This window comes from Rana temporaria, chromosome 3 (assembly GCF_905171775.1).
Source record: "Rana temporaria chromosome 3, aRanTem1.1, whole genome shotgun sequence".
NCBI lineage: Eukaryota > Metazoa > Chordata > Amphibia > Anura > Ranidae > Rana > Rana temporaria.
In genome coordinates this window covers 484,196,144-484,212,257 of record NC_053491.1, presented here as the reverse complement: position 1 = coordinate 484,212,257, position 16,114 = coordinate 484,196,144, and the positions used below count along the sequence as shown (strand labels likewise).

The window sequence follows — 16,114 nt, the reverse complement described above, 5'->3', positions numbered from 1 at the left end:
GTTTTTCAACATTAAATTGAATATAGGTCTTTAAAATGAGCGTTTTTGAATTCGAACGTTCGAGTCCCATAGACTTCAATGGGGTTCTAAATGTTCGTGCGAACCCGCGGTCTGTTCGAACGTTCTGGTGCGAACCGAACCCGGGTATGTTCGGCTCATCCCTATTGAGTTACCTTGATATGGCCCAGGGGTGCAATTGTAGAAAAAAACAGTGAGCGAAGGTCCAGACAGTGAATAAAGGTTTTTTCCAATGCTTTATTTTCCAGGCCAACATCAACATCAATTGGGAAGGACAAGGTTGATGAAGAGAGAGAGAGAGAGAGAGAGAGAGGAAGAACCTTGCAGTATCAGGCCTGGATATTAAATGGAGCAGTCAGTACTGCTCTGCGTAGTACCAATTTGTAACTCGTCGCCACTCCAACTGAGTAGGTGAAGTGCCCCCGGACAGACCCTTTTTTCATAAGCCTGGCAGCCGAGATGTCACTTAGGATTTCTGGGAGGAACGGGCCTCTCTCACAGACCCGGCTTGGGCCTCTGCCACAGGCCAATTACAATAACTGAGCTAGATAGATAGATAGATGGAGCGAATCCTCCCAGTAGATTTCTGCATTGGTCACCAGATGACAGCAAACATACCTGTCAGTACTCTGGTCACCGGATCCCCAATTGTTCAGGCTCTGTTGGACAACCTGCCTCCAGGTCCTCCTTAAACCGACCCTCCAATCGAACGGCACCCAGCCTGGGATCCTTTCAATAGAACCGGGAACCCATTAAGTCACTGGGGTCCCCTTGTACCTCTGGATGAGGTTCCAAGTAGTCTGCAATTTCAGCAAGGTGGGCCACGCCGGTGGGGTCCATGGATGGGCGCACCCTGAAGGTGGATGCCGCACCTGGAACGGGACCCCGCGAAGATTTTAGAACACATGACACCTGTCACAGATATACCCCTCTCCAACACGCCCGCGAGGGAAAAAGCTCCTCTAATTGGCTGCTGGAGAAACTTACTCTGCCAGAACCCCTCTGGCGCCAACTGCTGGCCAGAGATGACATTGCATCCCTGGACCACAGACTGACCCAGTGGACATTTCTGGACTAACATAAGTCCCAAAATTTAAACAAATTGTGAATGGGAGCAAAGTAACTCTCCCATTCCCCACTAACTTTAGCTATTGTATTATATTATATTGTCAAAAGTATTGGGACGCCTGCCTTTACACGCACATGAACTTTAATGGCATCCCAGTCTTAGTCTGTAGGATTCAATATTGGGTTGGCCCCCCCTTTATAGCTATAACAGCTTTAACTCTTCTGGGAAGGCCTTCCATAAGGTTTAGGAGTGTGTCTATGGGAATGTTTCACCATTCTTCCAGAAGTGCATTTGTGAGGTCAGGCTCACAGTCTCCGCTCTAATTCATCCCAAAGGTGTTCTATCGGGTTGAACTCAGGACTGACACTGGGATGTCATTTAAGTTCATGTAAAAGCCAGTGTTTCAATACTTTTGACACTACAGTATATACAGTATATATATATAATCAAAAACTTTTTTTAGTTTGATCTAAAATTTTGAAAACAAATATTCTTTCTTTATAAATTCAAACAATTTGGGTCAAAATGTATTCTGCTACATCTCTTTGGTAAAAATAACCAAAATCAGTGTTTATTATTTAGACTGTGTGAAAATTCTAGAGTCCACAATCTATGGTATAAATTAAGGATGTCCCGATACCGAGCATTTCCCGTGCAGCCTTCTCCCCCCGTACAGCCTTCTCCCCCGTGCAACCTTCTCCCCCCGTGCTGTCTTCTCCCCCCCTCGTTCTGCCTTTTCCCCCCCGTGCTGCCTTCTCCCCCCGTGCTGCCTTCTCCCCCCGTGCTGTCTTCTCCCCCGTGCAGCCTTTTCCCCCCGTGCTGCCTTTTCCCCCCGTGCTGCCTTTCCCCCCCGTGCTGCCTTCTCCCCCCGTGCTGCCTTCTCCCCCCGTGCTGTCTTCTCCCCCGTGCAGCCTTTTCCCCCCGTGCAGCCTATTCCCCCCGTGCTGTCTTTTCCCCCCGTGCTGCCTTCTCCCCCCGCTTCTCTCCATTCATTTTAGCTGAGGCTGCTGAGAAAGGGATAGAAGAAGGTCCTGGACTGCCGCACTTCTTAAAACGATGTCTTTATTATACAAATAAAATCCAAAAAACAACCAAAGCGATGCATTTAAAATGAAGTGAACAACAGGAAAAAGGTGGCTGACATGTTTCACATCATGTGATGCTAACTCGTAGCTACGAGTACTGGGGAATCTGTGTCCTTAGTCCCTTTCTATGTCTTAAAGAATTCAGAGGTCTGTTAAGACCCCTGATATCTCTCCAAGGACCCCCAACAGGGCTGATAAAAAAAAAAATTGCAATAAAAAATAAAAAAATAGTAAAAAATAAAAATTGTAAAAAAAAAATACTGCCACATGACATTAAAAAAAAGTATCGGTAATCGGTATCGGCGAGTACTTGAAAAAAAGTATCGGTACTCGTACTCTGTCTCAAAAAAGTGGTATCGGGACAACCTTACCTGACAACATACACGCTTGGAGAAAAGCCGAACGAGAATTTGACCTCTGGGCTGAGCAACAAGAAATGGCTAAAAACTCCTATTCTAATTTACACTTTCATAGGTTTGGTAACAAGGCGGGCAAACTGCTGGCAAAGCTCTGCACGGGACCAAGAAGACCAACCCATATCTCTGCCCTGAAAAATCCAGCTGGCACACTGGTTACCTCACCTACTGAAATTAGTAGCTTACTAGTAGATTATTATACAACTCTATACTCGGCAGACCCGAATGACCAACTCGCTGCCGATGCCCTCCTGGCTAAGACCCGCCTGCCCAAACTCCAAGAGGATCATTTAGCTGCTCTTAACGCACCCATAACCGTTGAGGATATCCAACAGACGATCAAGTCCTTGACGTCTGCTAAAGCCCCAGGCCCGAACGGCTACACAGCCAAATTTTATAAGCTAGCTAAAGACTTTATTCCTGATACCCTGAAACATGTACCATATTTATCGCGGTATAACGCGCTCCCGCGTATACCACGCACCCCTAAAGTTGGCCCGAATCCTGTGGAAAATAAGTTTTTTTTGTACTTACAGTTTTGGTGTCTTGCGCGGCGGCCTCGTCGGGTCCGGCGTCAGTCTGCAGCTTTGGGTGTCCTCTTCGTCGGGTCCGGCGTCCTTCTGCGGCTTCGGGTGTCATCTTCGGCGGGTCCGGTGTCCGTCTGCGGCTTCGGGTGTCCTCTTCGGCGGGTCCGGCATCCTTCTGCGGCGTCCTCCCCGCTCGTTTCCTGCGCCGAGTTTGAATACTGCGCCGACATATACAGAGCGCAGTACACTCGTGTATTGTCGGCAATGTTCGGCAACTCTCGCGCTGACGTCCGGTACGTCCAGGACGTGAGCGCGGAAGGAGCCAAGACTGCCCGACTATACCCGAGTGTACTGCGCTTTGTATATGTCAGCGCAGTATTCAAAACTCGGCGCGGGAAAGCGGGTATCGGCGTATACCGCGCACCCACGATTTTGCCCTGATTTTCAGGGCAAAAAAGTGCGTGGTATACGCCGATAAATAGGGTATATGCAAACATGTGGGATGGGGGCCCTTATCTCCCTACGAGAACGCAGGCACATATTAGACTAATCGCCAAAAAAGGTGAGGACCCCTCACTTCCAGGATCGTACCGCCCAATCTCATTAATCAATGTAGATGTAAAAATACTATCCAAGATAATTGCGTCACGCTTAGCCCAACTACTCCCCTTTTATGTTGCACCCGGCACAGTCAGGATTTGTCCAGGGACGCTCAGCCACCCTAAACATACGCAAGGCTCTAATGGCGTTAGAATATGCTAGACAGAACCCAGTCCAAGACGTTGCCATATTGTCACTTGATGCCGAGAAGGCTTTTGACAATATCAGTTGGTCCTAGCTGTTCAGGGTGAGGGCGGATTTTGGTTTTTCGGGCCCAATTGTGAGTTTTTTACGGCGAATGTATGAATCCCCAACTGCGCGTCTGGTCACCCCCGACTTTATCTCTGATACGATCCCCCTGACGAAAGGAACGAGACAGGGATGCCCCCTTTCCCCTCTACTTTTCAATATCGCTATCGAGCCTTTATCCAGATTACTCAATTCACCTGACGGGGTCAGTGGCATCACAATAGGTCCCCAATCTCTCCGTTCCACCCTATTTGCGGACGACATATTCTCCACACAACCCCTCACAGACTTTGACAGGCTCCGACAACTCTTTCATACTTTCCGATTGTGTTCAGACTTTCGAATTAACTTCGACAAAAGCGAAATTCTATCGCTTCATCCCAGGATGGCTGCCAAATGGCGACACCAATCTCCCTTCGCCATAGCGGCACAACACATTACGTATCTGGGCATTCAATTATACAATTAAATTATAGCCTGGAGTGAGGTACGGAGGCTACTGGGTTTGCCCTCCAGTGCTTCTTGCCACCTGCCAATCCTAGGCAACCCAATGTTTCTCCCGTCCACTATATACAAAGCCTTTGAACAATGGAACACTAAGGGCCTTACCAACGTTACCTCAGTGTACCTCAATACCCCTGGCAAGTTTAAATCCTTTCAAAACCTATCAAGGGAATTCTCTCTACCAGCGACACATGTCTTCTTCTACCACCAATTGGTCAGTTATTTACGCTCATGCTACGGACCTAGAAAGGATCCCCTACAAAAGTCCTTTATTGATACTGTATTACGCAGAGATGACTACCCAATTTCCAGCCTATATTCTCACCTTATTGAACATCAGACTGCCAAATATCGTCTTAAACCATTCCAGAAATGGTCCAAAATATTTGAGGACGAAGACCTCTCGGAGAAAATCCTTGAGGGTTACAGACAAGTGCACAAACTCACCATATCAGAAACATGGCGTGAGACGCAATTCAAAATTATTCACAGAGCATACTACCCTTTCCGTATCAACAAGGCAGAACCAGCCCAAGAGTGGTGCCCCTGGTGTTCCACCCTACGCCCAACACTGCTCCACCGCCTCTGGGAGTGAAAACCTATCATTACGTACTGGGACTCTGTGCTGTCCTTTATCTACAAGGTTGCTAAAATACGGGTCCCAAGACACTACCTGATATGTCTATTCGGCTGCGAACCACCCCCACCCACGCCACCAACAAAGAGCTTGCTTCACATCTCTCACTGGACACATATCTGCCTCCTGGTGGCCCGCAGGACTATAATGTCTCATTGGATCAATTTAACATCGCCAAAATTACTAGCGGTGAAATAGGGCCTCTTATCGCTTTTCTATCTGGAAAGGTTGGACACCATTGTGTTGAACTTTCGCTCCACCTCACGATTCTTTACGAGAATTCATGGAACACTCGTTCGCCCAAGAGGATCTGCAAACACTCATGCAACCATTCCGCTATACAGTTTGGTATCTCAAACGGAACCTTACAAACTCCCTAGGCAACCTCAAAGTATCCGATCTGTCTGACCCCTCTGCGTTTCTGCCACCCTGAACCATGAAACCGTATACTAGTTGCCCCTTGACGCTCGTGATTCTTTCATACCTTTATCTGTAAACTTCACCCATCGCCACTTCTGCAGCCAGTTTAATCTCAGAGGTTACTGTTTGTTTATTTATTTTAGTTCTTTATTGCATTTCTAATACTCCAAATGTTGCTTCCGCTCCTACAGGCACTAGGCTTTGTACTGTCACATCCTCCAGGTACTGTAACATTGTTATACAGAAAATCACTGTGCTATTGGTTTGATGGTGTTTTTTTTTCTCTCTCCTCTACCCTTTTTTTTTATTATTTTTTTATTTCTATGTACATGACTGTATATGAATCGAACTTACTTTACTTTACTGAAATGTACTGTAAAAATTACAATAAAAAATAAAAAAAAGCATACTTTGATCTCAATGTTTAGAAGCAGGAAAAACAAATTTTTGGTTTGCGTTTCTGATTGGAGCTTTCTGGCCGAAAAAAGGCAAAACTCTCCTAAACTTTTTTGAAGCCCAGTGTGCATGGAGCCTCAAAGTTGGGACATTTGATTTTCTTTACTTCTGTGAAAAAAAACTCTCCTGTCAGCACTCTGATCTCTGTGTCCAATATCACTTATCCTGCCCATCCTCATCCTATGTAGGAGGAAGTGACCCCTCCCGACTGGATTCTTCCCCGGTGTCAGAGACTTTCAGTTTCGTTTCTCTCTTCTGCTGTCAGCGATGGCGTCTGGTAATCTGAGAGCTGAGCTGGAATGTTCCGTCTGTCTGAACATTTATACAGATCCTGTAAACCTGAGATGTGGTCACAACTTCTGCCGAGTCTGTATTGATCGTGTGCTGGATACACAGGAGGGGTCTGGAGGATATTCCTGTCCTGAATGCAGAGAGAAGTTTCAGGATCGTCCTGCACTGCAGAGGAACATAACACTACGTAACATAGCGGGGAATTTCCTGTCTGCTCAGCCAGATCAGGAGGAGTCCGGGGTCTTCTGTACTCACTGTGTGGACTATCCTGTACCTGCTGTTAGATCCTGTCTGCTCTGTGAGGTTTCTCTGTGTGATAAACACCTGAGAGTCCACAAAAAGTCCCCAGAACACATCTTATGTGACCCCACCTTGTCCATGGAGAGCAGGAAATGCTCCGTTCATAAGAGGATCCTGGAGTATTACTGCACTGAGGATGATACCTGTATCTGTGTGTTTTGTGTGATTGGAGGACATAAAGGACATAAGATGGAGTCACTGGATGAGGTTTCTGAGAAGAAGAAGGAGACACTGAGGAATGTTCTGCAGAAACTTCTGACAAAGAGAGAGGAGATGGAGGAAAGAGTCCAGAGTCTGCAGGAACACAGGAGGAAAGTAGAAGAAGAAGCAGCTGGTGACACCGAGAGCGTCACTGTCCTGTTTAGAGATCTCAGGAGACGTCTGGAAGATCTGGAGAAGAGAGTCCTGAGGGAAATCTCCGGGAGGGCAGAGCGGATCTCCATCTTCATCCGGGATCTGGAAATAAAGAAGGAGGAGCTGTCCAGGAAGATACGTCACATTGAGGAGCTGTGTAACATGACGGATCCACTGACTGTCTTACAGGAATCAGACACAGGTGACTTGTGTGATACTGAGGATGGAGATAATGAGGACAGAGAGAGACATGAGAAGCTCCTCCATGATGGAGGGGGTCTGGATGTGGCTGGGATATCACACACATTACACACATTATCTGATATAATAACAGAGGTAAATGTAGACTTCTATATACAGGGAGCTGCAGACATATTACTGGATGTAAACACAGCTAATAATAATCTCCATATATCAGATAACAGGAAAACTGGATCCTGGTCAGATAGAAACCAGAATCGTCCAGAAACTCCAGAGAGATTTGAGCGTTATTATCAGGTGTTGAGCAGTCAGAGTTTCTCCTCAGGGAGACATTACTGGGAAGTGGATGTCGGGGGAACAGATGGATGGATAGTCGGGATGTGTTACCCCAGTATAGACAGGAGAGGAAGGCAGTCAGGGATTGGAAATAATAACAAGTCCTGGGGTTTGTACAAGAATGGTGATCAGTGTTCAGTGATACATGACAGTAAATGGATCCCCTTACCCACAAAACTCTCCAGTAACAGAGTCAGGATAGATCTGGATTATGAGGCCGGGCGGATCTCCTTTTATGATCTGTGTGACCCAATCCGACACCTCCACACCTTCACCACCACCTTCACTGAGCCCCTCCATGCTGGGATATGGGTAGCGAGAGGATGTATAAAGATGTGTGGGGGGAATCGGGAGATGTGAATACTCAACCCAGAGACTGGTGATATCACACAGAGAAAGGGTGGGATTGGTGGGATATTTGGTCGGTGGCCTGCAGATATCCCAGCCATGTTGTCTTGGAGCAAAAGTTTGATTCTCAAATTTGTGCTATTTTATTTATTTAAAATGCTTATTGGGAGCGCAGTCATTACCCGAAGGCCTCGATGCGCTCATAGAACCAACATATAAAAATACAAAACACATCTCTCATTACTATAAGATAACAATATAAAATCACATAATAACATTTGAAAGACCTAAAATACTAATACTAATATCTTACCCTAATTAGGGCCATACACTTAAAAAATAGAAAAGTTTTTAAAAACTTCCTAAATTTGAATAGATCCTTCTCACGTCTTATGTATAGAGGTAGAGAGTTCCAAAATATTGAACCCTGGGCATCCAGCGTCCTCCCTCCACATTTAGTTCTTCTAAATTTAAGCACAGTCAGATTGGCCTGATCAGCAGATCTCAGTGATCTGTTGGGAACGTAACAGGTAAATTTTTCTTGCAGATACCCTGGGCCTATCTTATGGATAGCTTTATGGACGATACAACCCACTTTGAACAAGACCCGCTCAGCAACCGGTAGCCAATGCAGGGCTTTCAGAGAAGGTGTAATATGGTCCCGACGACCCACACCCGTTAATAACCTGGCTGCGGCATTTTGGATCAGTTGAAGCTTATGCAGGAGGGTTTATGACTTAGATCCACCATATCACAGCCATCCTTACGGAGTGGACCATCACAGTCACTCTCATTCACATTACAGTCCCTCCTTTACATCAGGGTCCTCAGTCCCCCATCACATTACAGGCCCTCATATTTATTAGTGTCCACAGTCCCCCAATCCCATCACAGTCCGCCCCTTTACATCAGTGTCCTCAGTCTCCCATCACATTACAGTCCCTCCTATTCATCAGTGTCCACAGTCCCTTCTTCATATAACTGCCACCCCCCACCTTACACCACAGTCCACTCACATCACAGTTCCCCCTTCACACATTACAGCCCCCCCCCATTACCTCTCAGTTCCCCTTCACATTACAGGCCCCTCCTACATCACATTTTTCCCTTCGCATCATAGCCCTCCTTTCATATCAGTGTCCTCAACCCACTTTGTAGTGAGATGGGACGGTGAAGAATTGTATAGAGTGCCGGACCTGACACAGAGCGCAGAGTGTAACCCGACTTATTGTCTGTGTCACAGCTTTGATGTCATAGTAGGGGAATGTTAATAAAGGGGAAGGCCTCGATGGAAGAAGAGTTTAGAAATTCAGATAGGGGGGCAAATGGGGTACCATCATCCTGTTAAATCGAAAGAATGGGAGCGGAGGAAGTTCCCCAAAACAGTCTCCAATAAAGAAATGGAAATGGACCATCTATCAGGAAAATAATATACAGTATATTTTGTATAAAAATTATAATTTTATTATATACATAGATAACAAGTACATAGATTGTAATTTTTTGTGTTCTATACTTGATCTATGTACTTTTTATCGGTGTATTGTGACAGCAGGCCGGTAAAATTACCTGGTTGCATCCAGGATGGTAGATATGTGTGTCCTAGATTCAGGCTTCATGCGGATTTATTCCCCTAGGGGGAAGTGTTCAGTCCTTCAGTAGTGAGATAATGAGCCCAGCTGAAGCAAGTTGGCTCATTAGGGCCTCTACAAAAGTTCCCAGCATGCTTAGGGAGTTGCCCCATCCTGGAACCAGTTACATAATAAGTGAGGTTGAAAAAAGACACAAATACATCAAGTCCAACCTATGTGTGTGATTATATGTCAGTATTACATTGTATATCCCTGTATGTTGTGGTCGTTCAGGTGCTTATCTAATAGTTTTTTGAAACTATCAATGCCCCCCGATGAGACCACCGCCTGTGGAAGGGAATTCCACATCCTTGCCGCTCTTACAGTAAAGCACCCTCTACATGGTTTAAGGTTAAACCTCTTTCTTCTAATTTTAGTGAATGGCCAAATGCCCTTTTTAAACTCCCTTCTGCAATTTTTTTTTAGCCCTATTGTAGGTTCACCAGTACAGTATTTGTAAATCGAAATCATATCTCCTCTCAAGCATCTCTTCTCCAGAGAGAATAAGTTCAGTGCTCGCAACCTTTCCTCATAACTAACATCCTCCAGACCATGTATTAGCTTTGTTGCCCTACTTTGTACTCTCTCCATTTACAGCACATCCTTCCGGAGGACTGGTACCCAGAACGGGACAGCATACTCCAGGTGCGGCCAGACCAGAGTCTTGTAGAGTGGAAGAATTATCGTTTTATCTCTGGAGTTAATCCCCTTTTTAATGCCAATATTCTGTTTGCTTTGTTAGCAGCAGTTTGGCATTGCATGCCATTGCTGAGCCTATCATCTACTAGGATCCCCAGGTCCTTTTCCATCCTACATTCCCCCAGAGGTTCTCCCCACAGTGAGTAGACTGCATCCATATTTTTGCCACCCAAATGCATTATTTTACAGTTTTGTGTAGAACGGGGAGCTTGATACCTGTCCTGTGCGGTGAGACAAAGCCTGTGTGGCAAAACCTCCAAAACAGGGAGATAGGTGCTGAGGGCAGCACAAGGCGGCACCTAGTTGACTGATAGGGAACCTGCATGTGTAGTAAGTGGCCAAGTTGGCAAGGATTTATTTTCATGTTTCTTTTTGTTTTGCTGTTATTTGTCCATTGTATATAGTGTAAATAAACCGCACCTTTTTGTTTTTTCAGCTGCTGTTTGCTGTGACTAGTTTTCTTCCAGGGGGTCACACACACACACCCACTGCCGAGCTAACCCCCTTACAGTTTGTCAGGGAATAAATAGGAACCGGCCTTGCCAGTTTCGCCACTTTCCTGCGCGCATGTGCGGCAGAGTGGCGCTTTGGCGCTGACGGGTGCGCGAACCAACGTAACGGTGCACGTGCATGCGCAGTGGTGCACGCATAACGTGAGTTCCCTTGCCGGCCTATAAAAGGCTGTTCACCTCCATTTTTAGTTGCTGGTTTATCTCTCAGCTTCCTGTGTTCCTTGCCTCTGTATCCTGTTGCCTTGTGATTACCCATTGTGATTCGGATTGACATTGACCTGCTCTGATCTTCTCCTGCACCTGTTCCCCAGCTTGCTTAAAAGGCTTTGCTATCTGCCTTCTGTGTTTGACCCCCGGCTTGCTTAAAGGACCTTGCTACCTGCCTCCTGTGTTTGACCCCTGGCTTGCCTAAGGGCTCCTCTATCTGTCAACCCCGTTGGGTTAGAATCTTTGCCGGGCCTGAAACACTGCCCGGTGTCAAGCCTACATCTGCACAGTTACCAGCTCTCCAGTGATCTTCAAGCAAGACCTGTCCAGCCTGCTGGTGACTCGTGCCTCTTCGTGCCCTGCACCCTGTGTACCACCTTCAGGGGTGGAGTGTGCTTAGTCGCAAGAGGGAACCGCTCTCGGCCTCCGTGAGTACCTCTCTGAGTGAGTGAGTGAGAAACTTATATAGCGCAACACATGCAAACTGAATCACCTCAGGGCGCTTGGTATCCATTCCCTACTGTATTTTTGCCTTCAGAATAGATGGGTTTTGAGTTTATTCCTGAAGGCCTGGTGATTCACTTCCAATCGGATGCTGGTTGGTAGTGCGTTCCACAGTCTAGGTCCTTGGACTGCAAATCTACGTTCTCCTTTGGACTTGTATCTGGCCTTGGGTATCTGGAGTAGTTTTTGGTTAGTGGAATGGAGAACGCGATGGGTGTTGTGGCATTTTAATTTTTCGCATAGATATTGGGGGGCACTTCCTTGAACACAAGTATGTGTCAGACAAAGTGCCTTAAATGTAATTCTGTCTTTTACTGGCAACCAGTGAAGGGATCTCAGGGAGGGCGAGATTGATTCCCAGGGTTTTTTCCCAGTCACAAGTAATGCCGCCGTATTTTGAACGACTTGTAGACGAGCGATTTGGTACTTTGGGAGTACAATGTAAGGGCGTCTGCATAGTCGAGTCTGGAGTTGATTATTATTCCCACTACGACTGCTATGTCTTCTTTTGGGATAAAGGGAATGAGTCTACGTAGCAGGCGCAGCAGATGGTGGGATCCGCTGACTACTGAACTTATTTGTGCATCCATTGTTGGAGTCAAAAGTGACTCCAAGACTTTTGACTTTGGTGCTTGGGATGATGGTTTGTCCCAGATTGGGCGGGGGTGACCTCTCTGACACAGTTGGTGGAGGAAGCCAGGGGCAGTTTTTTTAAATAAAGGCCAGCATGGAAAAGTTGCTGAGACAGATTGTTGTGGCAAATGCCAACCAACAGCAAAGGCGTGCAAATGAACAAGTGCAGCGTGGTTTGGAAGCGCAGCAACAAGCCCAGCAGCAATCTGAGGCTCGCTTCATAGACCTTGTGCAGAAGCAGGAGCAGAGACTCCAACAACGAGTGGAGACATTAATGCAGCAACGTCCGCAGACCAGTGAGGCAAGTGGTTCCACTAATACCCCATCATTTTGTGTGAGCCGTTGACTGTCAAAACTGATTGGAGAGGATGATCCTGAGGTGTTTTTGGCCACATTTGAAAGTACAGCTGAAAGGGAAAAGTGGCCATTTCAAATTAAGGGGCACTCTGATGGGCACATTTTATGTTAAGGGGCACTCTGATGGGCGCATTTTATTTTAAGGGGCACGCTGATGGGTATATTTTTAATGTGTACGCTGATGGGCATATTTTATGTTAAGGGGCACTTTGATGGGCACAACAAAATGTGTCCATCAGTGTGCCTCTTAACAAAATATGCCCATCAGTGTGCACATTAAAAATATACCCATCAGCGTGCCCCTTAAAATAAAATGCGCCCATCAGAGTGCCCCTTAACATAAAAAAGTGCCCATCAGCGTGTCCTTTAACATATGCCCAGCAGTGTTGACAATAAAAAATATGCCCATTAATATTGATCACTAACTATGAACATGCCACATACCTAGAATGCAGGAGGGACGGATGCTGCAAGATAAGGAGCCGGGGGCGAGTAGCAGGGGGCGGGGCGCGCACGTGGTGTGAGAGGCAGGAGTGGACCGCGAGCTGCAGGGGGCGGGGGAAGGAACGTGACGTCACGCCCCTACTCGCAAGGAAAGCCAGGAGTGGACCCGGGAAACCAGGAGCAGCAGGGGGCGGGGCACGCAAGTGACGTGAGAGCCAGGAGTGGACCGCGAGCTGCAGGGGGCGGGGGAAGGAACGTGACGTCACACCCCTACTCGTGGCCGTACGAGCTGGTAAACTTTTGAGACCTGCGGTGAGGAGCAGGGGGCAGGTGCACACTGCCAGCGTCACTGGTTGCTGGGGAAACCCGCAGTCCCAGCAAACCAGCGCTGCCATTTGTAATTATACTGGCGGTCCGGGCCGAAGTGTCACTCGGGCCAGACTCGGACCGCGGGCCGCCATTTAGTGACGGCTCATCTAGGGAATCACAGAAAGCTTATTATGACCTAGAGCCTAGAGCAAAAGACTATGTTGTGCTAAAAACAGAAATATGTAAATGTTACTCTCTGGCTACTCCACTTAGAGTCAAATCAGCCTCAGGCTCAGACAGTCGGCTCCTTGGGCAGCTTGAGCTGCCTTCCAGTTCCTTCTTCCCCCCACCGCGAGACCCGTGACCCATGCTACTGGCACTGCACAGAATCCCAGCCCCTCCCTCAGAAAACACTTTGCAGCAGGAGTCAGGATGAGTGGGCGGCACTGCGCCCCAGCTGCACGGATCTACACAGACTTGTACAGCCTAGGAGGAGAGCAGACCAGTGAGTCATCATCATCAAAAAAAGCCTGCGGCGGCCGCGGACACTACAAGCACTGCTCGCGGACACCTTCCCGGCCTCTGCCAGGGGGCTGTATTTGTGCAGGAGCCGGGACTAGGGGGGTATTTTTTCCGCGTGGGGGGCGGCTCTCCCCCCCCCCCGCAAAGTGCCGCCATAGGCCTAGGCAAAGACACAGCACTGCTTTGAATACAGTACAGGACGCAGGTCTCTCTCTCTTACATTCCTTAGTTACTCTGCATTGCTTGCTACAAAACTGAGGACTCACAGAGTGGGATAGGGTTATAGGGAAGATACCCAGTCGATATGCCCTCAAAAGCTTGCAATCGTCCAATCACCTGAGGATATGAGCCTATAGTCCAGGGCCTATGAGTACTTTGCCTGTATCCTCTACTGTAGTCCAAGATATGGAATGTACAAGTAAGTCAAAATTCCTCTGTTTTGGCTGCTCCATCTCAGTTTTGGATATTACGTTTTATTTTTCAATTGGCTATTTTAATTGTCTCTAATGCCGCGTACACACGATCATTTTTCGGCATTAAAAAAAACGTTGTTTTTAAAAAATGTAATTTAAAATGATCGTGTGTGGGCTTCACATAATTTTTCAGGTTCTGAAAAACGTAAAAAAAAAAAAATCGAACATGCTGCATTTTTTAACGTCGTTTTAAACGGTTTTCGGGTTGTAAAAAATGATCGTGTGTGGGCTAAAACGATGTTAAAAATCCGCGCATGCTCAGAAGCAAGTTATGAGACGGGAGCGCTCGTTCTGGTAAAACTACCGTTCATAATGGAGTAAGCACATTCATCACGCTGTAACAGACAGAAAGGCGTCTTTTACTAACACGGAATCAGCTAAAGCAGGCCAAAGGAACTTCCCCTTTATAGTCCCGCCGTACGTGTTGTACGTCACCGAGCTTTGCTAGATTTTTTTTTTAAAACGATGGTGTGTGGGCAACGTCGTTTTAATGATGAAGTTGGAAAAACTTTGTTTTTTCAACATGCTGAAAAGCAAAGTTTTTTTTCATGCTGAAAAATGATCGTGTGTACGCGGCATTAAGAATACCATCATAATTTTTTGCATATCAGGGTGTTGGCACAATATTTAAGTCATAATTTGATGGTACAAAGGAAGTGTATAATGTAAGTAGGCTCAGACCCTACATAACCACACCCCCCCTTTTCAGCGTGATGCAGCCACACCCACCTTTCACCTCAGTGAAAACTTAGTGCGCCACGTTACTTCTCTACACCCGTCTCTCGCTCTTTCTCTGCTAAAGTTGGCAGGTAGGATTATTTTTCCTGAGGAAAAGGAACCTTCTATGCTTTGATTGTGTCAGATATTTCTGATCTGGCTCAGACTTGTTGATTGCAATGCACCAAATAGGTGACTTGTGTGATACTGAGGATAGAGATAATGAGGACAGAGAGAGACATGAGAAGCTCCTCCATGATGGAGGGGGTCTGGATGTGGCTGGGATATCACACACATTACACACATTATCTGATATAATAACAGATGTAAATGTAGACTTCTATATACAGGGAGCTGCAGACATATTACTGGATGTAAACACAGCTAATAATGATCTCCATATATCAGATGACAGGAAAACTGCATCCTGGTCAGATAGAAACCAGAATCGTCCAGAAACTCCAGAGAGATTTGAGCGTTATTATCAGGTGTTGAGCAGTCAGAGTTTCTCCTCAGGGAGACATTACTGGGAAGTGGATGTCGGGGGATCAGATGGATGGATAGTTGGGATGTGTTACCCCAGTATAGAGAGGAGAGGGGGGCAGTCAGGGATTGGAAATAATAACAAGTCCTGGGGTTTGTACAAGAATGGTGATCAGTGTTCAGTGATACATGACAGTAAATGGATCCCCTTGCCCACCAAACTCTCCAGTAACAGAGTCAGGATATATCTGGATTATGAGGCCGGGCGGATCTCCTTTTATGATCTGTGTGACCCGATCCAACACCTCCACACCTTCACCACCACCTTCACTGAGCCCCTCCATGCTGGAATATGGGTAGCGAGAGGATGTATAAAGATGTGGGGGGGGGAATCGGGAGATGTGAATACTCAACCCAGAGACTGGTGACATCACACAGAGAGAGGGTGGGATATTTGGTCGGTGGCCTGCAGATATCCCAGCCACATTGTCTTGGAGCAAAAGTTTGATTCTCAAATTTGTGCTATGACTTAGATTAGGCCGATCCGAAGCTCCGTGACCGTGCCCTCTGGACCCCATCGCTGCCGGTGTCCCGCGATCGGTCATAGGAGCTGAAGAACGGGGAGAGGTGAGTGTAAACACACCTTCCCTGTTCTTCATTGTGGCATTTTTTCCCTGATATAGGGAAAGACAATCACTGACGTCACACGTCCAGCCCCGCCCCCCTACAGTTAGAAACACATATGAGGTCACACTTAACCCCTACAGTGCCCCCTAGTGGTTAACTCCTAAACTGCAATTGTAATTTTCACA

At 46.8% G+C, this 16,114-nt stretch overlaps 2 protein-coding genes across 2 annotated transcripts; both read left to right on the top strand.

Annotated features, from left to right (window-relative positions):
• Positions 1-6,123: 6,123 nt before the first annotated feature.
• LOC120933711 (E3 ubiquitin-protein ligase TRIM39-like) lies at positions 6,124-7,959 on the top strand. The gene has a single exon (XM_040347063.1). The coding sequence runs from the start codon at positions 6,249-6,251 to the stop codon at positions 7,821-7,823; it is 1,575 nt and encodes a 524-aa protein (XP_040202997.1). The 5' UTR covers positions 6,124-6,248; the 3' UTR covers positions 7,824-7,959.
• A 6,759-nt stretch (positions 7,960-14,718) lies between these two features.
• Positions 14,719-15,872, top strand: LOC120933712 (E3 ubiquitin-protein ligase TRIM39-like). The gene has a single exon (XM_040347064.1). It carries the CDS (start codon positions 14,999-15,001, stop codon positions 15,728-15,730), a length of 732 nt encoding a protein of 243 aa, XP_040202998.1. The 5' UTR covers positions 14,719-14,998; the 3' UTR covers positions 15,731-15,872.
• The last annotated feature ends 242 nt before the right edge of the window (positions 15,873-16,114 follow it).

Excerpts from the sequence above, each read along its gene's own strand:
- LOC120933711 (XM_040347063.1), top strand. The coding sequence starts at position 6,249 with ATGGCGTCTGGTAATCTGAGAGCTGAGCTGGAATGTTCCGTCTGTCTG.
- LOC120933712 (XM_040347064.1), top strand. The coding sequence starts at position 14,999 with ATGCACCAAATAGGTGACTTGTGTGATACTGAGGATAGAGATAATGAG.